At 49.8% G+C, this 26,467-nt stretch overlaps 1 protein-coding gene across 2 annotated transcripts in view; it reads right to left on the bottom strand.

Moving 5' to 3' along the window:
- Nucleotides 1-8,135: 8,135 nt before the first annotated feature.
- The window catches only part of LOC125428176 (phospholipid phosphatase 3-like), an 83,793-nt gene continuing 65,461 nt past the window's right edge, over nucleotides 8,136-26,467 (bottom strand). The window contains exons 4-6 of one of the 2 annotated variants that reach the window (XM_048487900.1): nucleotides 25,923-25,980; nucleotides 16,820-16,996; nucleotides 8,136-8,963 (exon numbers count right to left, since the gene is read on the bottom strand). In XM_048487900.1, coding sequence (XP_048343857.1) covers nucleotides 8,862-8,963; nucleotides 16,820-16,996; nucleotides 25,923-25,980 — 337 coding nt within the window. In that variant the 3' untranslated portion in view covers nucleotides 8,136-8,861. The remainder of the gene's footprint in view (nucleotides 8,964-16,819; nucleotides 16,997-25,922; nucleotides 25,981-26,467) is intronic. The other variant, XM_048487902.1, reaches the window with a different exon arrangement.

Genomic DNA, 26,467 nt, shown 5'->3' on the forward strand with positions numbered 1-26,467 from the left:
CATTAAAGAGGCTTTATCCGAAGCATCGACATGTACGATGAAAGGCAAAGTAGGATCTGGGTGTTTCAAAATAGGTTCAGTAGTGAAAGCTGTCTTAAGAGCCTGAAACGATTTTTGACACTCAGAGGACCAAGAAAGGGGAGCCCCGGGTTTCGATGCCTGGGGTCCCTTTCCTTTGGTGCGCAGTAAATCTGTGAGTGGTAGAGCAAGCTTGGCAAATTGGGGAATAAAATCTCGATAAAAGTTCGCAAAACCTAGAAACGATTGAAGTTCCTTACGGGTGGTGGGTATCGGCCAATTCACTACAGCTGCAACTTTTGCCGGGTCCATCTCCAGGCCCTCTGGAGAGATCCGATACCCTAGGTAATCCATGGAGGTTTGGTGGAAAGCACATTTGGACAGTTTTGCGAAAAGTGAGTTATCGAGCAGTCGTTGCAACACAGCCCTGACCAAACGTTCATGCTCTTCCATCGTTTGGGAATATATTAGAACGTCATCCAAATACACCCCCCCCCTTAAACAGAAACTCTTGTAGAACGTCGTTGATAAGAGACATGAAAGCCCCTGGGGCACCGGATAATCCGAATGGCATTACAAGATATTCATACTGTCCAAATTTGGTATTAAATGCTGTTAAATGCTCGAAGCCCTCAGCAATTCGTACTCGGTAATAAGCCTCCCTCAGATCCAGTTTGGTAAAAATACGCCCCTTTCCCAAGGCATCGAGCAAGTCCTTGATGAGGGGCAAAGGGTATTTATTTGACAACGAAACAGCGTTGAGACCACGATAATCAGTGCACAGACGTAGGGTTCCATCTTTCTTTTTCACAAACAAAACGGGTGCTGCGGCGGATGAAACCGCGAGCCAGATTCTTATCGAGAAAGGCTCGAAGCTCCTTCTCCTCGGCTGGGCTCATCCGATATATTCTACCTTTTGGAAGTTGTGCCCCTGGGACCAAGAGGATTTTACAGTCTGTGTCCCTATGGGGGGGAAGTTGATCGCATTCCTGTTCTGCAAAGACCTTGGCTAAATCCCAGTACTGTTTGGGAACTCCGGCCAGTTCTGGGCTCAGGTCACTGGCTAAAGCCATTGCCTGGGGCGACTCGGGATCTTCTTTAGCCTCTGCCGGTGGCTCACCCTCGTGCATGTGATCCCCACAAGGGGGATCGGTGAATCGGACTATGCGTTGCCCCCAGAAGATGGTGGGTTCATGGGAGAGGAGCCAGGGCATGCCCAGCACTATGGGATGTTTGGCGACTGGAGCCAAAATGAAGCTACGTCTTTCCCAGTGTTCAGCACATCGCAGAAGCACTGGTTGGGTCTTGAAACGGGCCGGACCGTCGGTGCCCAGCGGGCTGCCATCCATTTGAGTAAAGGGAATTGGTTTGGCCAATGCTATACGTTCGAGCCCTAGCTGCTCAGCCACCTGAGGCTTCATAAGGCAGTGGGAGCAACCGGAATCTACGAGAGCTCGTGCCAGAATATGGGTGTGCTTGGAGGTATTGGTTAGCGTGGTCATAATAGTTATGGGGGCTCCCCCTTCACTCACCGCATCTGGCGCAGGAAAATCTTCCGCGGGACCGGACGAAAGGCTCACCCCTTCAGGTTCGGTGTCATCGATCTCCCCGAGCTCGTCATCATAAGAAGAACATAAGAACAAGCCAGCTGGATCAGACCAGAGTCCATCTAGTCCAGCTCTCTGCTACTCGCAGTGGCCCACCAGGTGCCTTTGGGAGCTCACAGGCAGGATGTGAAAGCAATGGCCTTCTGCGGCTGTTGCTCCCGAGCACCTGGACTGTTAAGGCATTTGCAATCTCAGATCAAAGAGGATCAAGATTGGTAGCCATAAATCGACTTCTCCTCCATAAATCTGTCCAAGCCCCTTTTAAAGCTATCCAGGTTAGTGGCCATCACCACCTCCTGTGGCAGCATATTCCAAACACCAATCACACGTTGCGTGAAGAAGTGTTTCCTTTTATTAGTTCTAATTCTTCCCCCCAGCATTTTCAATGAATGCCCCCTGGTTCTAGTATTGTGAGAAAGAGAGAAAAATTTCTCTCTGCCAACATTTTCTACCCCATGCATAATTTTATAGACTTCAATCATATCCCCCCTCAGACGTCTCCTCTCCAAACTAAAGAGTCCCAAACGCTGCAGCCTTTCCTCATAAGGAAGGTGCTCCAGTCCCTCAATCATCCTCGTTGCCCTTCTCTGCACTTTTTCTATCTCTTCAATATCCTTTTTGAGATGTGGCGACCAGAACTGAACACAGTACTCCAAGTGCGGTCGCACCACGGCTTTATATAAGGGCATGACAATCTTTGCAGTTTTATTATCAATTCCTTTCCTAATTATCCCCAGCATAGCGTTTGCCTTTTTCACAGCTGCCATACATTGAGTTGACATTCCCATGGAACTATCAACTAAGACGCCCAAATCCCTTTCCTGGTCTGTGACTGATAGCACTGACCCCTGTAGCGTGTATGTGAAGTTTGGATTTTTTGCCCCTATGTGCATCACTTTGCATTTTGCTACATTGAACTGCATTTGCCATTTCTTAGCCCACTCACCTAATTTATCAAGGTCCGCTTGGAGCTCCTCGCAATCCTTTGTGGTTCTCACCACCCTACATAATTTGGTATCATCTGCAAACTTGGCCACCACGCTACCCACCCCTACTTCCAGGTCATTTATGAATAGGTTAAAGAGCACTGGTCCCAATACGGATCCTTGGGGGACACCACTCCCTACATCTCTCCATTGTGAGAATTTCCCATTTACACCCACTCTTTGCTTCCTGTTTCTCAACCAGTTTTTAATCCATAGGAGGACTTCCCCTCTTATTCCTTCATTGCTGAGTTTTCTCAATAGTCTCTGGTGAGGAACTTTGTCAAAAGCCTTTTGGAAATCCAAGTAGACAATGTCCACTGGTTCCCCCTTATCCACATGCCTGTTTACATCCTCAAAGAACTCTAGTAAGTTTGTAAGACAGGATTTGCCTCTGCAAAAGCCATGCTGACTCTTTCTCAGCAGGTCTTGCTTTTGTACATGTTTTATAATTTTATCTTTAATGACAGATTCTACTAATTTACCAGGAACAGATGTCAAACTGACTGGCCTGTAATTTCCCGGGTCCCCCCTAGTTCCTTTCTTAAAGATTGGTGTGACATTGGCCATCTTCCAGTCTTCAGGGATGGAGCCTGATTTCAAGGATATGTTGCATATTAAAGTGAGAACATCAGCAATTTCATGCTTGAGCTCTTTAAGAACTCTTGGGTGAATGCAATCTGGGCCAGGGGATTTGGTAGCATTTAGTTTATCAATGGCTGCCAGAACTTCTTCCTTGTCTACCACTATCTTCGTTAGTTCCTCGGATTCGCCTCCTAAGAAGCTTGGTTCAGGTGCAGGAATTTTCCTCACCTCCTCTTGGGTGAAGACAGATGCAAAGAATTCATTCAGCTTTTCTGCAATCACCCTGTCATCTTTTAGCACACCCTTTGTTCCTTTGTCATCTAACGGGCCTACCGCTTCCCTTGCTGGCTTCCTGCTTTTGATGTACTTGAAGAACTGTTTGTTGCTAGTCTTGATGTTCGCAGCCATGCGTTCCTCATAATCCTTTTTTGGCTCCCTTACAGCTAACTTGCTTCTCTTTTGCCACCATTTGTGTTCTGTCTGGTATTCTTCATCAGTTAAGTTGGACTTCCATTTTCTAAAAGACATCTTTTTTCCCCTAATAATTTCCTCAACGTCCCTTGTTAACCATGGTGGCTTTCTTTTGGACTGGGTGCTGCCTTTCCTAACCTGTGGAACACATTCCAGCTGAGCTTTTAAGACTGTGTTTTTAAATAACCTCCAAGCATCTTGGACATTTTTGACTCTCTTGATTTTCCCTTTCAGCTTCCTGAGCACTATCCCCCTCATCTTTGAGAAATTTCCCTTTCTGAAGGCAAATGTAACTACATTAGTAGTTGTCACTTGTTCGCATGCAGAGATACTGAATCTGACAGCATTGTGGTCGCTGTTCCCTATCAGCTCAACAACACTGACTTCCCGCACCAGGTCCTGGGTCCCACATAGAATTAGATCTAGGATCACATCTCCCCTGGTTGGTTCTACAACCATCTGCTCTAAGCCACAGTCATTTAGCATATCCAGGAATGTTCTCTCCTTACTATGACCTGAACATGCATTTTTCCAGTTTATATGGGGATAGTTAAAATCGCCCATTACCACGACATTTTTGCTTTTGTTGGCCTCTCTAATTTCTTTTTCCATCTCAGAATCCTCTTGTGCGCTTTGGTCAGGGGGACGATAATATATTCCTAATGTTAAACTATGCTTCACCCCTGGTATTGATATCCACAGTGCTTCTGTAGAGAAATCAGCTCCCCCTGCATTGTCTATTTTATGTGACACTATGCTCTCTTTGATGTAGAGGGCCACCCCACCCCCAATACGCCCTGTCCTATCATAGGCGCCTATCATAGGCGGTTTGCGCAGCTCCTTGGGGCCCCCGAGGGCCCGTCTTGCGAGGAGTCCGTGCCGTTGACTTGCAGGGGTGCGGGGACAGGCGCTTTTTTTTCGGGCAGTTGGCCGCCATGTGGCCCGGGCCCCCACAATATAGACACAACCCGAGACGGCGGTGGCGCTCAGAGGTGGATTCGGCTGCCGGCAGTCCTGCACTCCTGAACTCAAGCATATGTGCGTCGAGTTGTAAAATAAAATATGGCAATCTGGAAGCTGTCCCATCAAAACGTGCAGGGATGTGAGGGCGAGGGTAACCCCTACCGGCTCATGGAACTGGGACCGGAGCTTGTGCAGGCGGTGGTTGAGCCCCTGGACCGGGGGCTGGAGGTTGCACTGGGAGCAGGACTCTATGCTGGGGTAGGGGAGCGGTACGATCCGGGGCGATGGGTCGGTGAGTCGCGCCACCGGTGCTGGGTAGAGCCACTGGTGGCGCTTCGAGATCTCTCCGGAACGTCGCCTCCCTTGCAGCCAACTCCCTCTCACGACGTGTGAGAGCCTCCCGTTCACGTTGCAGTCTATCCCGTTCTCTACGTTGCAATTCCGCCTCGACAACTCCTTGGTTTTCCAGCGCTTTAAGGCATTCGCGTTGGCGCTGGAGCTCAAGTCGGGAGTGTTCTAGGACTCGGTCATGGGAGGTGAGGTCTTTGAGGAACTGGTCTCTTAGGACGTCCTTCTCTCGGGAAAGTTCCGCTTCTACGGCCTGGCGCTGCTGTTCACATTCTTGTTCCAAGGCTTCACGCTCTTTCTCGAGAGCCATCCGTTCCTGCTCCCAGTCCCGTTTGGTTCTCTCGAGAGCCTCCATCTGTTCCCAAAGATCCGAAACCAGGGGACGCCGTGTATCCGCGGCCGGTAGGGCGGTAGCCCCCATCAACTCAGGTCTGGAGGCGCGGGCACCGTCCAGGGGCATGGCCGCCGCTTCTTCGAGATCCGATAAGTCCGGAGGGTCGCGGGTACGGGCATCTTCTGCGAACGTGAGTCGGAGTCTGGAAGTTTTAGGTAACTCCAACACTTCCTCCTCAGAGTCCTGGGTCGTTGGGGGGCGCGAGCCTTTCGGGCGCGCTCCGGTGCTCTGCCAGTGATCTTCGGGAGGGGGATCCTCGAGGTATTGATCCAGGAACCTTGCCAGGGACTCTTCTGTGTCCCCGTGGATGGTTGATACCCCGATTTCCTCCTCCACCCGTCGCATCACCGGTTTGTAATCCATATGTTGGCGGGTGGTGATATGTTGCCCCAGAGGGGCGCGATCCATCGACACTCCACCACCAGGATCGTAGAAATCCTGACGCACTTCCAGGCGGCCGGCCGAAACCAGGCGCCGAGCCATCAGGGGGGCTTCTTCCAATTGCTCATGCAGCTGGAGGAAGGCTAAGCTCCGGCTGAGCCGAGGCTTAGAGAGGGTCACCAGGGAGATGGGTTCCGCTGGCTCCTCCAGAGAGACCGTTGCGTGGAAGGAAGATATGGAGCCCTCTTTGGGGGCTACCACAGTCTTGTCGCCTTCCAAGTGCGACGAACTCTCGGTGTTCAATCCCTGCATGTCGTTGGGCATCAGGGATTCACAAAACGGAAGGATAATGGTAGTGACCCAAAATCAATCCGAAGATAGAGATGTGAGAATCCGCATAATGTAAGGAACCTCAAAGGACTCGAAACAAAGGAACTGAGTTCAGTACGTTTATTTCATAAACTTCAACGATCGCATTACACGGGATGCGGATTCTGACTTTCCCGGGCTTCAGGTATCGCTTTTACGGAACCTTCAGCCACCTCCCCCAAACGTCCCAGCAGTTTTCCCACGACAGAGCAGAAACAAGCTTCAAGCACACAAGATAGCCACAGCAAGATTAAGGCCCCAACCATCCCGGGCACGAAGCCCAGAACGAGGAATGCGTCAAGGCCAGGCAGAAAGAGCAGAAACTAACCTCCACCCTTACACTTACAAGACAGTCTCAGGAGAACCAACAGAGACTGAGGTGGTCCACATACCCTACGGACAGAACCGTTTCCCTCCAAGCCTGGGATGGCCGGCAGGTTTCATTTTGGTTTGCAGGATCTATTTTGAACCCAACGGCGGCATCTCCCTGGTTCGGAAGGGAAGCTCTGAAGAAGAAGAAGAGATTTATATCCCCCCTTTCTCTCCTGCAGGAGACTCAAAGGGGTTTACAATCTCCTTGCCCTTCCCCCCTCACAACAAACACCCTGTGAGGTAGGTGGGGCTGAGAGAGCTTTGAAGAGCTGTGACTAGCCCAAGGTCACCCAGCTGGCATGTGTGGGAGTGCACAGGCTAATCTGAATTCCCCATATAAGCCTCCACAGCTCAGGCGACAGAGCGGGGGAATCAAACCCGGTTCCTCCAGATTAGATACACGAGCTCTTAACCTCCTACGCCACTGTTGCTCCTCCTACGCCATTGCTGCTGAAAAGTGAGCTGTGGCTAGACAGATTTATGCAACTGGAAATCATCCGGGAGGGAGTTTCAGAGGGCAGCCATGCGGCGGCTCTGCAGTAGAGAAGCTGGATTCTAGTCCAGCCGCCCCTTAGAAACCAACAGGATTTTCATAGGAAGAGCTTCCAAAAGTCAGATATCATGCGTTCGATGGATTTCTGTTCCACGTGGCAGAATGTGGTACCTTCCATGAAGATGGTTTTGGAGGGTAGTCATAGCACTTTGCACTAGAATCATAGAAGAGTTGGAAAAGACTGCAAAGACCATCAAGTCTAACCCCCCGCAATGCAGTAACACATAATCAAAGAACTCCTGACAGATGGTCACCCAACCTCTCTTTAAAAACCTCCAAAGGAGACTCCACCACACTCCGAGGTAGTGCATTCCACTGTCAAACAGTGCTTACTGTCAAGAGGTTTTTCGTGATGTTTAGGTGGAATCTCTTTTCCTTCACCTTGAACCTATTATTCCAGGTCCTAGTCTCTGGAGAAGCAGAAAACAAGCTTGCTCCCTCCCCAACATGACATCCCTTCAATATCTAAACCTGGCTATCATGTCACCTCTTAACCTTCTCTTCACCAAACTAAACATCTCCAGCTCCCTAAGTCTCTCCTCATAGGGCACGGATTCCAGAGCTTTTACCATTTTGGTTGCCCTTCACTGGACCCGTTCCAATTTGGCAGCATCCTTCTTGAATTGCGGTGCCCAGAACTGAACACAATATTCCAGGTGAGGTCTAACCAATGCAAAACAGAGAGGTACAATTGCATCCCTTGATTTAGACACTAGAAGATCTAGGTTCAAGTTCTGTCACATTTCACAGAAATGCGAAAGGTTTTGAGGGCATGAGCTGGGCCAGGTGTCTGTCTCTCCGAAGCTCATGTCCTGAAAATCTAGTCGGTCGCTAAGATGCGCCATGACTTGAATGAAAGAGGGAGAGATTCTCGATCTCCGCCATCACCAGGAAAAGAGGATTGCTTAAATGAAATAAGGGCTTCTCGGGGACCTTGGCCAAGCACCAGATGTGCGATCACAGCCTACCAGGGGCTTGGTTCATCTCTCCAGGGCTAGGAGGAATGCCCCGAGGGAGACGGCAAGTGAAGCGGCACCGTCTCCTGAGCTTCTCTATCCCTCCTCTGACAAATCACTGTTATTAGACAAGAGGATTGTCAGTACCATTTATTACAAAAATGCCATTCACATTACGGGAGGTGGAAAGGCGGGTGGAGGCAAACATGGACATTCTAGACCCCCCCCTTGCAAGAGCGTGTGGTTCATTCCTTCATGTGTTCGTTTCTGCAGGGCGCGCAAGCAGGCAAGGCACGTCGATCGAGCGCCAGGGTATGTTTGTCCTCTGAGCTGGGCAGTCTGGGGCACACAGTATTTTCAAATCCCCTCAAACAGGTGTTTCCTCTTCTGGAGCTGCCTGTGTGAGTATCATGCAAGAGCAGCCCGAGTCAGCAGAGATGGGAGCTGCGCATCCGTGCGCAGAGGAAAAGCTCATGAGGAGGTAGAAAATGGCTTCAGTGTTTCGGTTTTCGAAGAAGTGGACGGTTCCCTTCGAGGATGGAGAGCCCTTTGGCCCTGGCACAGAAGTACCCCAGTGTCTCCTTTTTGGTGTCCCTGGCAGCTGCTTCAGGAGACACACCAGCGTATCAGCAAGGAAACCATTCCCTAGTGTCCCCCTAGAAAGTGGCATGGTACCCCCTCCCCCATCTGTTCCATTCCGTGCCTAGGTGTTCGGCAGTAGACACCAGAGAACTGGGACGGCTGGTTATAGAAGGGCACTGGTTTTCTGCAGACGCACCAATCCAGCCAAACTGAGAGTGCCCCTCCCCCTCCGTGAGCAGGCAGCACCTGTGCGCTGGTCACACACACACACGTCCGCCCCTAGCAATCGGTGTGGCCGTCTGAGCTGGGACTGTCCAAGATGGTGGTGGGCAGGCAGCGGGGCCGGTCCTTGTGGTGGAACATGCTGGAAACACGGAAGGCCTAGAAAGAGGAAGAAGAGAGAGGCTGGGTGAGAGATGGCCGGAGGGCCCCTGAGGAGGAGGAGGAGGAGGAGGAGGAGGAGGAGGAGGAGGAGGAGAAGAAGAAGAAGAAGAGTTTGGATTTATATCCCCCTTTCTCTCCTGCAGGAGACTCAAAGGGGCTTACAATCTCCTTGCCCTTCCCCCCTCACAACAAACACCCTGTGAGGTAGGTGGGGCTGAGAGAGCTCCGAGAAGCTGTGACTAGCCCAAGGTCACCCAGCTAGCGTGTGTGGGAGTGCACAGGCTAATCTGAATTCCCCAGATCAGCCTCCACAGCTCAGGCGGCCGAGCTGGGAATCAAACCTGGTTCCTCCAGATTAGATACACGAGTTCTTAACCTCCTACGCCACTGCTGCTCCTGTTTGCTGCTTCAGACCAGGGGTCCCTAACTTATTTGAGCCTGCAGGTGCCTATGGAATTGTAGACCTGGGGGTCCTTGGGAATTGTAGCCCTGCAGGTGCCTTTGGAATTGTAGTCCTGTGTGGTGGGCACAGCCACAAAATGGCGGTCATAAAATGGCCGCTGCAGGAGGCCGAGCTGGCCATAAAATGGCTGCCACCACTTACTTCCAGTCACACAATGAAATTTTTTGCCCTGTGGGGGCAGCTGCTGCCAATGTAACATTTTTTTAAAAAAAATCTGCACAGCCAACCAGATCTCAAATGACAAACCAGCAGCTGTCCCCTGCCCACTTAGCAAGCGCTGTGGTGCCTGTGGGAACCATGTTGGGGGCCCCATGTTTATGTCACTATTAGAAGAAGAAGAAAAAGAAGAAGAGTTTGGATTTATATCCCCCCTTTCTCTCCTGCAGGAGACTCAAAGGAGCTTACAATCTCCTTGCCCTTCCCCCCTCACAACAAACACCCTGTGAGGTAGGTGAGGCTGAGAGAGCTCCGTAGAGCTGTGACTAGCCCAAGGTCACACACAAGGTCACACACATGCCCAGCTGGCGTGTGTGGGAGTGCACAAGCTAATCTGAATTCCCCATATAAGCCTCCACAGCTCAGGTGGCAGAGCTGGGAATCAAACCCGGTTCCTCCAGATTAGATACATGAGCTCTTAACCTCCTACGCCACTGCTGCCCCTTTATTAGCAGTAAAGCCCATTTTAAAATGAAACAGAATGAGCTCTAGAGGGAGGGGGGTAAAGAGGGCTGTCCCTCCCTTGTTTTCCAAGTCCTGTGCAGCGTGGGAAACAGGGAAAGGACCCCAATCCTAGCTGAGTCCCGTTTGGAGAATTGTGCTGTTTCCTCCTCTCCTTGCTTTCTTGGGAAACAGGGAAAGGGGGTGGGGGGACAACCCTTTGTCCTTCTCCCCCCACCTTGCCTCCCAAGGCCTGCAGGTCTTGGGAAGGGAGATGGTTGGCTGGTTGGAATGCAAGGGACCCACTTCCAACCAATGGGAGTCCTGCGCACCCATTGGCTGGCGGTCCGTCGTCGGACATTCCTAGCCCTTAGCAAATTATGTATAGGGGCACTGGACCTCAGTAGCTGCTGTTAGCTGCCTTGGCAAGCCTTTGGTTAAAAGGCCGGCTCTATATTTTTCAAATACAGTATTACAGATTCTTAGATGCAAGTAATTCAACCCGGGAGTGCCTTCCTGACCCCAAAGCTGAAGAGCTCAGGAATTCTTTGCCAGGGCTGTGTGTGTCGAATACTCCAATTTCTTCTCGCACACATTCCATACCAAATAAAGCAAATTTGCAATTAAGATCGAACTAGGATAGATCTTGTTTTGCAAGAGTTGATCAAGCGGACGGAGGTCTTTGGATGGGTCCTGTTTGCATACCGGTTTGTGAAAGGATATCAGCTCCCTCACACAGAGATGTCAGAATGAAATGTTGTGCATACTTAACAGCACACAATCCTTCATTTTAGGTTTAACATGAAATACAGTACAACTCGGCACCTCCCTTGAGCAGTGAGAAGTTGCATGGAAAGGTAGCCTGTATTTTCATAGCACAGATCATCATTTGAAGCCCAAACACAAGCTAGTTAAGGGCCAGAGGAGGAGGGGGATTATTATCAAACACTGGAGGTTCCTCAGACATAGCCCCTCTTATGAGACGACCTATGCTCCAGCTTGACAATTTTGCTCAAGCCAGCAGGGCCTGCTGTACGGGCCACCCAGAAAGTGAGCAAAATCAACAGCTACCCCTACATGCAAGGGCGTATCTGCCTGGGGACATGGGGTAACCCATGTCCCCGGGCACAACTAATCTGGTCACATGGGGGCGGTGCAAAAACGGTCCCCCACGTGACCAGTAGGCTGGTGATCCAAATCCCATGGATTCGAATCAGATGGGATTCGGACAGCTCAGATTCAGACCCTGCTTGTCCGAATCCTTCCGAATCAATGCAGATTCGGTCAAAATCCAGATTCGGACCATCCGAATCTCCAACCCTAGTGACCAGATGCCTTCCCTCTCATCTGACTTGGGCCTCCCTCACCCCTGCCCATGTTGTTCTCTTCAACGATGTGGGCAGGGCCAAGGGAGGCCCAAATCAGACGAGGCTCCCGGCAGGCAGGCAGGCAGGCAGGCAGGCAGGCAGGCAGGCAGGCAGGCAGGCAGGCAGGCTTCTGCCCTCCCAAAGCGTTGGGGAGAGTAGGAGCCAGCAGCACGGAGAAGGAGGACTCCGTGGCGCGCGGGGGCAGGGCTATGTGACTCGCAGGGGGCAGGGCTCTTTGAGGAAGTTTTGTCCTCGGGCACCATTTCCCTCCCATACGCCTCTGCCTATATGTGCCTTCTCTGCTGTGCTGTCTGCCTTGTGGAATGGTTTCCTTAGGTGATCAGGGAAGCTCACAGTTCCAAAGTATGCAAAACTGAACTATTCAGGGGGCTTTTCTGTGCAGCGAATAGGACTGAACTGCACAAAACGGTCTTACAAACTTACTTGGATAATACGATTAGGGGTAGCCGTCTACACGGCTGTGTACAGCTTATTGTAAGTAAGATCCTATTATGTAATTTCTGTACTGCCTAATATGTCACATTCAGAATTATGCTGTACTTCAGTTATTTCCGGTGGTTCCAGTCTCCTAAATTTGTACTGATGGTCAGGAGGTTTTTCCTGATGTTTAGGTGGAATCTCTTTCTTTCACCTTGAACCCATGACTCCTGGTCCTAGTCTCTGGAGCAGCAGAAAACAACTCTCTTTGAAGTCGCAGGAACCTCGCCGTGCATTATCGGCCACTGTGTTTTATTTGGGCTGGATCCCACCCACCTGTAGATCCAAGAGCCGCAGAACTTTCCAGCATTTCCCTCCCCTCCTAATCCTCTCTGGCTGGGGGACCTGTGTGCGTTGGGAGGCTGCAATGGGAGGAGCAGCAGAATGGGTTGAAATGACCTTCTTGCCTTGTCCATCAGCAGAACTACCCTGCCACAACTGCCTCCACGATTTCAAAGTATTTAGAGGCAGACAGCCGTGGGTGGGAAGTACAAAATGAGGGGAGATGCAGTCTGTGGATGCCCCTGGGGCTAATGACAGAGCAATATTAAGATTATACTCCAGCTGGTAGCCTCAACTACTGATGACCCAAAAGAATTGCCAAACAAATCTGGCTAGGAGCAGCAGTGGCATAGTGGTTAAGAGCAGGTGTACTCCAATCTGGAGGAACCGGGTTTGATTCCCTGCTCTGCCGCCTGAGCTGTGGAGGCTTATCTGGGGAATTCAGATTAGCCTGTGCACTCCCACACACGCCAGCTGGGTGACCTTGGGCGAGTCACAGCTTCTCGGAGCTCTCTCAGCCCCACCTACCTCACAGGGTGTGGGGGTTTGTTGTGAGGGGGGAAGGGCAAGGAGATTGTAAGCTCCTTTGAGTCTCCTTGCAGGAGAGAAAGGGGGGGATATAAATCCAACTCTTCTTCTTTCTTGCATGACTTTTCACTGCCGCCTTCTTGCAATCACATTTCATCTGCAGCCATGAGAGCTAGAAACCAGAGGTGTAGCTGGGTCAAACTGCGCCAGGTGCGCAGTGTGTTTTTTCTGCCCCCCATGCCCACCCATGGGGCCCCCCCACCCCAAGGTCTCCTTGTGAGCCCCAAGGTCTCCTGGGAACTGTAGTTCCTCAGGCAGTTTTTAGCCTGAACTTTTTTCAGCCTCAAAAAGTACTTTAAAAAGAAAAGGAACGTAGGTAAGTGTGGGAATGGGGGTGGTGTGTGTGTGTGCCCCTGGGGGTGGGGCCACAGGAGGGTTGCGGGGGAAAGGGGCCGGGGGCGATTTTCCGCCTTGGCACTCCGCCACTGCTAGAAACTCATTCTGCACTTTGGCTAGTAAAAGCTGAGGATCTGGGAATTCTAGACCCACGCCACTTCATCAAAGAATGAGTGTCTGGAGGGCACTTCTCCCCGCAGGGAGCAACTGCAGCCTGTCTTCAAATACTTAGCACTAAAGCAGACATGATGGCGCCCTCCTGCCTCCCGTAGGCATGCCGTAGCCGTTTTAAAACAATTTGAAAATGCATCAAGTGATTTAAAAATCCGGACCAGGCCCACAGCGCAGCAAGTTGAGGAGCTCGTTTCCCTGCCCTCAGCACCTTTCCTGGTGATGAAACAGGTGCACACACACGCAAACCTGGCAGCTGAAAGGTGTGTATGGGTGGGTGAAGGGAGCAAGGGCTTCGCAGCGCATCGTGATGTGGGCCCAATCCTGCATGGGATTTTTAAATCACTCTGAAATGGTGGCAGCGTCCTCGGGGTGGATGTGAGGACACTGTCAACTTTAGCTAAGAAACCTGGAATTATGATCTCAGGGGGAGGCCCTCCTGATTGTCCCACCAATCAAAGATGCTCGTTTGGTGGGTCCAAGAAAGAGGGCCTTTTGGGGGGGCATCCCCACAATTGTGGAACACTTTTTCCAGGGAGGTGTGCCGGGCCCTCTCGCTGTCCCTCTTTAGGAGGCAACAGAGGACTGTTTTATTTAGGGCCACATTTGGTTAAGTTTCCTAGAGGTCCCGAATTATGATTTAATTTTTAATGCATCTTTTTTCAAGTGTGTTTCATGTGTGTCGTAAGCTGCTTTGAGCTCCACGAAGAAGGAAGACGGCTGATAAACGCTGCAAATGAACGAAAATAAATCAACGGACTCCTCTCCACCCTTCTTCATATTAAACCCGGCCTCTGCCTCCCTTGACAGCAATCTCTGCAGCAGGACCAAAGGCTTTCTTTGGGGGAGGGGCTTTAAAATTACCTGTGGCCCTAGAGGCTGGGGCTCCCTACTCCCCTGTCCCGCAGCTCACGATCCACTCACTCTTTTTTGAGACCTCTTTCCTCCAGCGCAGCAAGGGCCAGAATTACCGGCAGTGAAAAGTTCCTTCGTTCTATCCCGGCACTGCAAATTAGAATTTAGGGCAACGGCAAGGAATGCGATCGCCCCAGTTCTGCAGGCTCCCTTTGCCGTGCTGGAGGCAGCTGGGTGGGGCTGGAACTGCCGAGCCAGGGTGGGAAGCTGAAGGATTTCCTCCCGGCCGCCTGCACACAATGCCGGCAAGGGCGTGTTGCTTCCTTCCTGGTTTCCTGGCAGCTCCCATTCCTAGGTTCGTCTTGGCAAAGCTGAGCTAAACTGCCTGGCACCTCCTGACCCCCAATGCTGTGACCCACAAGGTTAAGGGTGGAGTGGAAATTGGGGAGGGGGGGTTCAGCATCTCCTCCTGAAAGAAAAGGTACATGTGTGAGACTGTTTAGCTTAGAAATAAAAGGACAATCTAGCCTGTCGTGAGACTATGTACGTGACAAATGTTTGTGAGACAGCGGAACAGACAGAAATAGACGTTGCTCAGATTCCAATTCATACATAACAGACTGGGAGGTTCTCACTGGGAAGTTAATCCTCAGGCTTGGGGGGGGAGGGACCCGATTCTGAATGGAGCTGTGGCCCACCAGTTTCCTGACCCAAAATGGCCCAGGGAGATGCTCTTTGCCCACTGTGGAAGCTTGCCTATACTGATGGGGTGACCAGCGACTCCCCAGGATCATTGCACAAAGGCTCAAGCATCAAGAGCTAATGTGGTATAGTGGTTAAGAGTAGGTGCACTCTAATCTGGAGATCCAGGTTTGATTCCCCGCTCTGCCACTTGAGCTGTGGAGGCTTATCTGGGGAACCAGATTAGCTTGTGCACCCCAACACACGCCAGCTGGGTGACCTTGGGCTAGTCGCAGCTCTTCTGAGCTCTCTCAGCCCCACCTACATCACAGGATGTTTGTTGTGAGGGGGGAAGGGCAAGGAGTTTGTAAGCCCCTTTGAGTCTCCTTGCAGGAGAGAAAGGAGGGATATAAATCCAAACTCCTCTTCTTCTTCCCTTCAAAACACATATTTCCTGTAAAGTCTCTGGTACAGGTGTAGTATTCATATTATTATTATTATTAGTAGTAGTAGTAGTATTGTTGTTGTTGTTGTTGATTTCACAGCTGCCTTATTATTATTACCGGTTGATTTCACAGCTGCCAGTTTTTTAGCTGGTTTTTGGTCTTCATTACAATTCGAGCCTCACCCAGAGGCCTAGGAAGTTGTAATGTATTGGTGTAGTATTCGTATTATTATTATTATTATTGATTTCACAGCTGCCTTATTATTATTACTGATTGATTTTACAGCTGTCAGTTCTTTAGCTGGTTGTTGGCCTTTCATTACAATTCGAGTCTCACCCAGAGGCCTAGGAAGTTGTAATGTATCGGTGTATTATTATTATTATACACATAACAACACAGCACAAGTGTCTGGAATTCATCTATGAATATCCAGTCCTTCCCAAGGACCTAGGATTAGAGATATTTGCGTAGAATGTGTGCAGTTCCTAGAAGTGCTGCCTTCTGCAGCATGTGGACTGATGTTCTGTCCAAGTTCAGGCTTTCCAGATGCTTTTCAAGGTTTCTTGGGATTCCTCCTAGAGCACCGACTACTATTGGGATTACTGTTGTTCTTTTTCGCCACAATCATTCAAATTATTATTATTATTATTATTATTATTATTGTTGTTGTTGTTGTTGTTGTTGTTGTTGTTGTTGTGGTTGATTTCACAGCTGCCTTATTATTATTACTGGTTGATTTCATAGCTGCCAGTTCTTTAGCTGGTTGTTGGCCTTTCATTACAATTCAAGCCTCACCCAGAGGCCTAGGAAGTTGTAATGTATCGGCATTGTATTCGTGCGGATTATTATTATTATTCAAAAGTTCTGTCAAGTTGCAGCTATATGGCAATCCTATAACGTTTTCATGGCAAGAAACATTCAGAGGTGGTTTGCCATTGCCTCCCTCAGGGGAGCAACCTTGAACTTCCATGGTGGTCTTCTTTCAAAGTCCCAATCAGGGCTGACCCTGCTCAACAGGCTAGATCTGATGCACTGGGCTTGGCTGAACTATCTAGGCTAGGGTCAGGGAAAGATGAATGATGGAAAACCACACTATATGCCATTAAAGGTATTGTATTTGTATTTGTATTTGAAAACCACACAAAAAACTGGTTGGTGCTGTATGCAAAAGAAAAGGAACATTTGTTCAGTATGCATACTTGATGTAAGGTGCAGAATTCAACGTTTCCCCTTTGGCCACAGAACGTAAATCACAGAACAATATTTGATGTCTTTAAACCTGGGAAGAGAAAGATGCTGGTAGCTCCCATTCACCTAGTGATGGCGAACCTTTGGCACTCCAGATATGGACTACAATTCCCATCAGCCCCTACAACTGGCCATGCTGGCAGGGGCTGATGGGAATTGTAGTCCATAATATCTGGAGTGCCAAAGGTTCGCCACCACAGGCAGCCTTCTACACCAAGACCCAGTCCTCCACCCCCGGCCCCGGGGCAGGTGCCAACTTACCACCCAGTAGGCCACGAGAGCTCCCTGAAGCAGTCCCACAGCTACATCTGACGGGTGGTGCCGATAGTCAGAGATGCGGGTCAGCCCTGTGTATAAGGCCAGCATCAAGAGAACGAACTGGACCAACGGCCGGAGTAACCGAGCGCCCCGCCAGGTGAAGCGGGCCTGCAGGTAAAACTGGGGGGAAAGCCAGAAAAGGAACAGAAGTGAGTTGACCCCAGAGAGCAAAACTGGGACAGAAGAGTTCATGGCGTCTTGAGCCTTCTCTCTAGGAAGCAGCTCACCCCACTCTACAGCTCAATTCTCAGAGCATGCAAGGGAACTCCTTGGGAGAAAGGGAGGGTTGGATACACAAGCTAACGGGTCAATTACGCACAAGGTGTTTGCTGCGGGGTGGAGGCAAACGTCTGCTGCGGCAAGATTTCTTGTACAGATATATTTCCTCTAGTCTTGCTTTCACTTTCTACTCTCTCCACAGCAAGCAAATCCACTTGTAGCACGATTTTAATTTTGCTTTGCTGCCAGAGTGGGACAGATTTGCCAGTGGGCACAGATTTGCCCTGAACCTCTTCTCTCTGCCCACAGCCAACCTGACTAGTCTTACCCCCCCTCCAACCCCCCCCCCCCATCACAAGACCAGGGCTGTGGGGATCCACACCTGACTTATAAATCCTGGGTTCTTTTTTCCGAATACTCAAAAGCTGCTGAGTTTTCCAAAGTTTTTTTGAAAAACAGAAAATAAGAAATGTTCCAATACATAGACTTTTTTCAGCTGTACCATCGTTCCAAGCAGGTGTTGTTTCAGACCTGGGATCAGGAGTTGCTTTCCCCTGCCCGGCCTGGATCAGAATTTCCTTTGTTCTCCCCCCTTGGTTCTCAGGTAAACTCTGTTTCCTGTCCCCGTCCCCCCCCCCCATCAACTTCTGATCTACAACCATTTGGCCACTAGCTTCCTTTGTGTTTGATTTATTCAAAGTCTTTTGGCTTCCTATCCAGAGATCAAAGGTCCTTGTCAGGCTAGTGTGAAACTGCCTGATACTGTAACCAGAACAACCTCTTCACCCCCCTTTACCCCCACACACATTTTCTGAGCTGCTCTGCCAGGTTCCCGCTCGCCCTCCTCCCTGTTGCCGACTACGTCCTGCATCTTGTTCTGCCGTATCATTTTCGTTGCCATGTCCTCCCTGCTCCTCCATATCTTTAGATTTAAAAATAAACAAATAACTGTATTGATAGATAGATAAATCTACAGTAACACACAGAACATTCAAAAATAATAAGACTAGTCGATCAGTCCAAATGCCCGATTTGCCCCTACATTTGATCGACAAACTGGGGCGTCTCCAGCCTTGTAGTTTTATACCCAACCTACTCATAAAATGAAAGATAAACATTAAATATTACATAGAAAATTAAAGCACACGTGCGTGACAGAGAACTTTTGAAACCTTTCCCCCCCCACACACACTGCAAGCAAATGATCAGTTGAAGAAGAAGAAGAGTTGGATTTATATCCCCCCTTTCTCTCCTGTAAGGAGACTCAAAGGGGCTTAAAAATTCTTTCCCCTTCCCCTCCACTCACAACAAAAACTCTGTGAGGTGGGTGGGGCCGAGAGAGCTCCGTAGAGCTGTGACTAGTCCAAGGTCACCCAGCTGGCGTGTGTTGGAGTGCACAGGCTAATCTGAATTCCCCAGATAAGCCTCCACAGCTCAAGTGGCAGCGCAGGGAATCAAACCCAGTTCCTCCAGATTAGAGTATACCTGCTCTTATCCACTATGCCACTGCTGTTGATGGGTCATGTCTGCCTTGCTGCAAACAGGGCAGTGGGTAATCATGAGAAACATACTGTCAGGTGGAAGCCTGGAATCTGGGAAGTCAGTCTGCAGCTGGGAGGGGGAGTGAGGAGTTACTTTCTCTTTCGCATAGCTGACCAAGTAGGGAATGCCTGGGCCAGATGGCTGCTTAACTCATTCTCTGGCCTTGGAGATCTGTCTCACCATTTCACTGTCTCTGCTTTGTAGTTGGGTAGCACGGGAAGATGGGAGGGGGGGATGAGCAGAGGTGGAGCGAGTGGAAACTGTGCCTGGGATGCGTGTGCGCCCCGCGCCCCTGCTGCAGCACCACCTGCCCCCGCCAGGGTCGGGCCACGCCTCCACTGCTGCTCTGCCCAGGGCGTTGTGCCCCCCTTCCCCGTTGGCACTACACCACTGAGGATGAGTACTTTGGGTTTGATATGTTGGGGTTTGGTAAAAGACAATTTAGAATTGGCCTTTCGCTTGCTGGCCATTGATGCTTTCCAATGAAGCCTTTTGAACCAACGGTTTCGGAGTCTTGTTTGGTCTCAGATTGACACGTCCCCTAAAACAAAGACTCCCCGACCAATTCCCTTTGAAGTCTCAGGAACCTTGCTGTGCGTAATTGGCCAAGTATTACTGTGCTTCCCCGAAAATGAGACCTACCCTGAAAATAAGCCCTATCATGATTTTTCAGGATTTTTGGAGGAGGCTGAAAATATAAGCCCTACTCCAAAAATAAGCCCTACCGGTAGTTACAGGTCACAATTGTGGACAATGCCCTGTGCTCCCTGCCAATGAGGATGCAGCCTGCATCACACATGACGGGGAAGCAATGGGGCTGCCGAGAGCCCGCCTTAATGAACTGTGAAGGTACCGTATTTCCCCTAAAATAAGCCCTACCCCGAAAATAAACCCTAATGTATCTTTTGGTGCAAAAATTTAATATAAGACCCTGTCTTATTTTTGAGGAAACACGGTACAATACCAAAAGTTTGGAACGCTGCACACTCCCCCGCCCCCCCCAAAGCAAAAGATTAGAGAAGCATCCATTCCTCAACCCATGAGAAGTGCCCAGTAGTCAGTGACAGAGATATTTCAGGATAAAGGTTTGTTATAAAGGTTATATGTGCAGCTAGGGATTGAGTTATACTGCTAATACAAGTCAGTGACACTTCTTCCAAAATTTAACACTTTGATACTGTTTGGGACAGTCCTGGGTGGTGACTTTAATAATGGCACAATAAGATGGACCATAAGGGTACCAAAAAGAATGTTAATAAATCTCTATGGCGATTTTTCTTCTTAAAAAATATTGAAAGATTTTTAAATGAGAAAAAAACTGTCAAGAACTAAAAAGTAACAAAATAAAAGGGAAACATACACAGAAAAATAAAAACAAAGCTCTACGTAAAGAAGTAGATTTCTCTGTGACAAACACAAGTACAATTACAAACTTAACACTTACTCCATAGTTACAATAAAAAACCTCTCCTTTTCTAATTAATTTTTTTCTTAATAATCAAATCCACAAATCATCGGTTCATAAGGGGTTTCCTGTCAGCAATAAATGAAGATATCAACAACAACAACAACCTTTATCTGGCATTTAAAAATAGGTTCTAGAGCGTTGCCAGACATTTTTGAAATACAAATACAAAAATCAGGAGTACATTCAAAGCGCAAAGTACATACAAAGTTTGTATTTCAAGATATTGTCTTTTCTCTGGAGATTTTTCCAACAATCAAAACAATTTCTAAACTAGTGACTGAGAGGTACAAATCTTGTCCCTTGGGCTATTCTAGCTTCACTCCTCCCATGAGCTTCTGCCTTAGGAGTTTTGACTCTGATTCAACACGCGGAGACTCTTTTACAGGTCAAGAGGTTCAGAGTTATCCGTCAGCCGGAGCACTTCGCCCTCTTTCCCCTTCCAGCCACACCCTGGCACCAGACCTTTCCCAGAACGGGTGGGGCACGGCTCCTCTACGATGCCAGGATAATCCTTCATCTAAATATAGGAGGGTAAATTCAGGGGCCTGTCTCGGATTCTCAGAAGCTGCAATAATAGCGAACGGAGAAATGCCAGGGATCGGTGTGACAAGCCAAAGCCCCGAAGTGGTCAAGGTCAATGTCAGATTCCCATTTTGGTCTGGCACAGGAGCGTCCAAAGCTCCCTTGTGCTCCCGGGGCACAAGGGAGCATTCCGTGAGGAACCAAGCCTCCAGACCACCCTGGCCCCTCTCGCAGACCTTAGAGATCATAACCCACCAGGGGCGTACCGCCCAGGGGAACATATGGGTTCGAATGTCCCACACATCCCAACGTCAGTCGACCACGATCTTCTGACTCGCAGCCTCATGCAGTCAAAAGCTGCTGTCAACTCAAGCAATAGCAGCACCTCCTTGTCTCTGTAAGGACGGCCAGAACAGTCTCTAGAACCTGGACTGAAATGGGTCCAAAGCGATGCATCCTCCAGGAAAGCCTGGACCTCTTCCACAGCTGCTTACCCAGGTACGGAAAATGGGACACTGGTCAGGAGTTGGAAGGATCTGTCGGATCAAATTATTATTTTTTTCTCAAGAGTGGTCTTTACTCCACTTGTTTCCTTCAACAATTTCTCCTTCCCCCGGGAACGGGGCCCTGCAGAAGTCAGGGGAGACACAGATTGGTAATGGCACTTCCGGGGGGGTCCACATCTCCAATGGCTTTCATTAGCCAAGACGGGCACGGATCTAAGTTATAGACTTCACAGCTGCTGTTGACATCACCTTGTCCTGCTGACATCACCTTGGGAGGGCAGCTGAATTGATCCAATATAGACCTGAGGAGCTCACAAAATGCATCCAAATCGGCCAGGAGGTCCCAGTCAGCGTGATAAGATTTTATCCCCAGAGAAATATGCAAATGACACACAGCTAAGTTCCCAATTTCTGTTAATTTGGGGCCTCTCCATCTGGGCCGTCCAAGACCAAATCACCCTAAACAACTGAGCTGGGTAAGAACTAGCGGATACAATGCTGGCCATAGAGCAGTATTTTTTTCCACGGTCTTCACTGCCATTTTGTGGGTTTTTGTAAGCATCCTAAAAGGTGTTCTCGGCACTTCATCACGAATTCTCTGCTCTAGTCATCTCAGCAACAGCTTCTTCCTGCTAAGCTGGAGCAGCAGTGGCGTAGGAGGTTAAGAGCTCATGTACCTATTCTGGAGGAACCGGGTTTGATTCCCAGCTCTGCCGCCTGAGCTGTGGAGGCTTATCTGGGGAATTCAGATTAGCCTGTGCACTCCCATACATGCCAGGTGGATGACCTTGGGCTAGTCACAGCTCTTCTGAGCTCTCTCAGCCCTACCCACCTCACAGGGTGTTTGTTGTGAGGGGGGAAGGGCAAGGGGATTGTAAGCCCCTTTGAGTCTCCTTACAGGAGAGAAAGGGGGGATATAAATCCAAACTCTTCTTCTTCTTCTTCTTAGCTCCAAGGTGTACCAAGGAGCTAGTTTGGAGCAGGCGAAGAGGGCACTAAGGAATGGTCTTATTGATGGATTCCAAGAGGAGGCCACGTTGGTCCTTTACCAGCTCGTCCAGTGAATTGCTGGGAAGCACAGAATCCTGCAGAGCATTCCAGGAACCAACAGGATTCACAAGCCTCCACGGGAGAGTGCAAATCGGCTCTTCACCTAAACAGGGAGTGGCTGGAATGCTCAGACGGCCCTTCAGGGTGTTCTGGTCCAACCACAGCATTCTATTTGCAGAGGCCAGTCCCGGCTCCACCCCCACACAGAAGGTCAAATTCAGGGTGTAGCCTGCTCGATACATAGGGAGAGTCCCAGTGCTGCCATGTGGCCTGTCTGGAAGCTGCATTGTCAGCATGGACGCTGAAGTCCCCAAGAACCATTCGTCTAAGGAACTTCAAGATACAGCCCGAGATCACCTCCAGAAGTCCTGGCAGGCTAGAAGAAGAAGAGTTTGGATTTACACCCCACCTTTCTCTCCTGTAAGAAGACTCAAGGTGGCGTACAAGCTCCTTTCCCTTCCTCTCCGCACAACAGACACCTTGTGAGGTAGGTGGGGCTGAGAGAGTTCTGAGAGAACTGCGGCTAGCCCAAGGTCACCCAGGAGAAATGTAGGAGTCCGGAAACACATCTGGTTCACCAGATAAGCCCCTGCCGCTCAGGTGGAGGAGTGGGGAATCAAACCCAGTTCTCCAAATCAGAGTGCACCTGCTCTTAACCACTATACCACATAGCAGCTGGTGAGTTAGGTGATCAGTATACCTGCGGGATAGCCACTCTCTCCTCAGACCCCCACATCAGGCCTATACAATCAATGCCTGGGATCTCTGGGGTGGGAAGCGCCCAGTAATAGAAAAAGTCCTGTATCAGTATTGTCACACACCCCAACCATTTATACCAGTAAAGGTCAGAGAAGGGTTAACTTTCCTAGCCTGACCAGTACTGCGGCATGGGACGAGGGTTGGAAGAAGACCAAACCCAGGGGTCTGCAACCTGTGGCTCTCCAGATGTTCATGGACTACAATTCCCATCAGCGATGGGAATTGTAGTCCATGCACATCTAGAGAGCCACAGATTGCAGATCCCTGACCAAACCTGTCCGTATCTCAGGCCTCTTCCTTTAACATTCCTTCTCCCGCCATCAGACTTCACACATCCCCCAGTGACTGGGATCCCTGACCTGGTTATTGGCCTCCTCTATACCACTCTCTTATGGAGACCCCCACCAAAAGGGGAGTCCCAGCAAGCAGGCTCTTCCTCCCCTGAAGGGATCAGTCCCCATGCGCAACCCGCCAAAAAGCGAGGCCACCTCGCTCCTGCCAAAGCTTCAAGCCAACGACCAATTGCTCAGTAGCATCGTATCAATCCAGATCACAGTAAAGCAACTGATTATCCTCTCAACAATTGCTCAATTCCACATGGCAGCTCTACCACACAGTTTTATCACTGGCTGAAAGCTCTGTGAAAAATCCCAACTCTGGCCCCATTCCTCCTCCCAAATTACAGCTCTCTGGATGGCGGAAATTACTATTAGGGCACAGAAATTGATTCTGTGAGGTAGATAGTGGTTCGTGATGAGGGCTGGGTGGGGAATCCTTAAGGAACATTCCCCTTTCTACTTCTGAAAATAATGGGACGGTCCCGTCAAATTGCCACGCCAGTGGAGGTCCAGAGGGCAGCTTTGAACTACACATGTCCTTAACCTTTTTGGGCCACCATTGGAATTCTGACACAGGGAACCATTGGAATTCTGACACATTGGAATTCTGACACAGGGAACAAAATGGCTGCCACATGAGGCAGAGCTGGCCACAACATGTCAGGGAGTGAGGATGTGTATAACTCTAACAGCAACACTTTTTAACATTTCGGGCAGAAAACTCAATTTAACAGGATGCCTTTTAATTTATACAGCCAATCAGAAGCCCTGCTAATCTAGCCCAGCCCACTTTCTAAAAGCAATTGGCAGGTGCCAGGCAAGATGGCGGCAGGTGCCGTGGCAGGCACTGTGCTGGGAACCGTAACATAGCACTTAACACTCAGGGGAAGGGAATTCGCAAAAAGGAATGGGTAGAAGGAGAATGCATCTAATAGAACAGTGATGGCGAACCTATGGCACGGGTGCCAGAGGCGGCACTCAGAGCCCTCTCTGTGGGCACGCACACACAGAGCTCGTCATGTGGGGGGCGGAAAATCACACCCACACCCACATACACATCTAGGCTGGCCTTGGCCACTGAGCACAACATGCATGCACCGCGGTGAGCAGGGAGGACTCGGCTGGCAGGCCTGGTGCCTGTGCTCTGGGTAGCTGCTGCCCGAGGGGAGGGGGTTCAGAGGAGGCAGAGATGCTAGAGAGGCACACAGCACAGATGTTAGAGAGAGGCGCGCGGGACTTGCTGGAGGTTAGAGCAGACTGGCCCCTGCTCAAGTGGGTGGGGCGGAGGAAGAGGGAGCCAACCGTTTTTTTCTAAACTAAAACCTCAGTGTTCAGGTTAAATTGTCGGGTTGGCACTTTGCGATAAATAAGTGGGTTTTGGGTTGCAATTTGGGCACTCGGTCTCAAAAAGGTTCGCCATCACTGTAATAGAATCCATTTCCAAACAAGTTTTCCAGTCTGAGGGATGCAATCACACATACATGAATCTGCCTTATACATCAGTATTGTCTACCCAGTATTGTGTACTCAGACCAGTACAGCTCCCCAGAATCCCAGATCTTTCACATCAACTGGGTTTTTTTTTAACTGGAGATGCCAGGGATTGAACCTGGGACCTTCTGTGTACCAAGAAGATGTTCTGAAAGAGATTTCCTGAGTCTGGTTCACAGATGCAAGCAGCTAAAAAAACCAGAAACTAAATGGCATGGACACTGCTCTGTGCAGAGGCGTATCAAGGGTGGGACAGTTAGGGCACGTGCCCTGGGCACTCTGGCCACTCCCACCAAGAAATCCACTCTGCCCCAGATGGGTCCAGCTTTAAACTGCAGGCTCTCTGCCTCCTAAGTCCACATGGACGTTGGAGGCAAAGTTTACAGTTTAAAGCTGGACACGGCCAGGCCAAGCCTTGTGGTCAATTGTGGGCTCGGCCAGGCTGGGTGCAGCTTTATACTGCTGGCTCCAACCGCAAAGCTTCCCCTCTAAAGTCATCTTTGCTTCCTGCAGCTTTCAAAGTGACCAGAATCATGACCCAGAAAAGTCCCTGAAGTCCCTTTGGAATATGCTGCCCCAGGAGGTGGTGATGGCCGCTAACCTGGATAGCTTTAAAAGGGGCTTGGACAGATTTATGGAGGAGAAGTCAATCTATGGCTATCAATCTTGATCCTCCTTGATCTGAGATTGCAAATGCCTTAGCAGACCAGGTGCTCAGAAGCAGCAGCAGCAGCAGCAGCAGCAGCAGCAGCAGCAGCAGCAGCAGCAGCAGCAGCAGCAGCAGGCCCTTGCTTTCACGTCCTGCAGGTGATCTCCCAAAGGCACCTGGTGAGCTACTGCGAGTAGCAGAGAGCTGGACTAGATGGACTCTGGTTTGATCCAGCAGGCTAGTTCTTATGTTCTTATGTCGATCTATGGCTACCAATCTTGATCCTCCTTGATCTGAGATTGCAAATGCCTGAGCAGACCAGGTGCTCAGAAGCAGCAGCAGCAGCAGCAGGCCCTTGCTTTCACATCCTGCAGGTGAGATCCCAAAGGCACCTGGTGGGCCACTACGAGTAGCAGAGTGCTGGACTAGATGGACTCTGGTCTGATCCAGCAGGCTCTTTCTTATGTTCTTATGTTATTAAAATGCCAATCCAGGAACTTACCACCAGGTACATCATGGAATACATGGCAAAGGAGGCGTGGCCCGAGTAGAACGACTTTCTGGAAGAGAAAAACGAGGTTCTTTTCAGCAAGGCGGCCCAACGCGTGCTCCCTGGCAGCACCGCAAAGCTCTGCTTGCAGGCCCCGACAAGGTTTGATATTTTTTGGCAGCTACTGAAAGGTCCCAGAGTAACTATCACGGTTCTTTAATTTCCGTATCGGAAGTCTAGCCCACCCCCGCAGCTGATTAGGAAACCACATTTTTCCTTTGGGTGAGGGCTTTGAAGCATTTGGTGCAACACGAGCGCTCAGTAAAAGTTTATCATTTAGAAACTGGATGAACCACAACGTTACCTGCCCCATCCACCAAGATCTATTCTATGATAGGCCTCAGAATCCTTCCCAACTGTTTCCTCTAAGAACCAAGGCAGTGGAGGCCTAAGGCATTTAGGCAGGTGCAGAGACTTACTCTGCTGTGGGAATGAAGTGTAACTCGATAATCAAAACTCCGAACCTGTGCAATATTGAGAAGGAGAAGAAGAAGAAG

The sequence above is a fragment of the Sphaerodactylus townsendi genome, linkage group LG03 (assembly GCF_021028975.2).
Source record: "Sphaerodactylus townsendi isolate TG3544 linkage group LG03, MPM_Stown_v2.3, whole genome shotgun sequence".
NCBI lineage: Eukaryota > Metazoa > Chordata > Lepidosauria > Squamata > Sphaerodactylidae > Sphaerodactylus > Sphaerodactylus townsendi.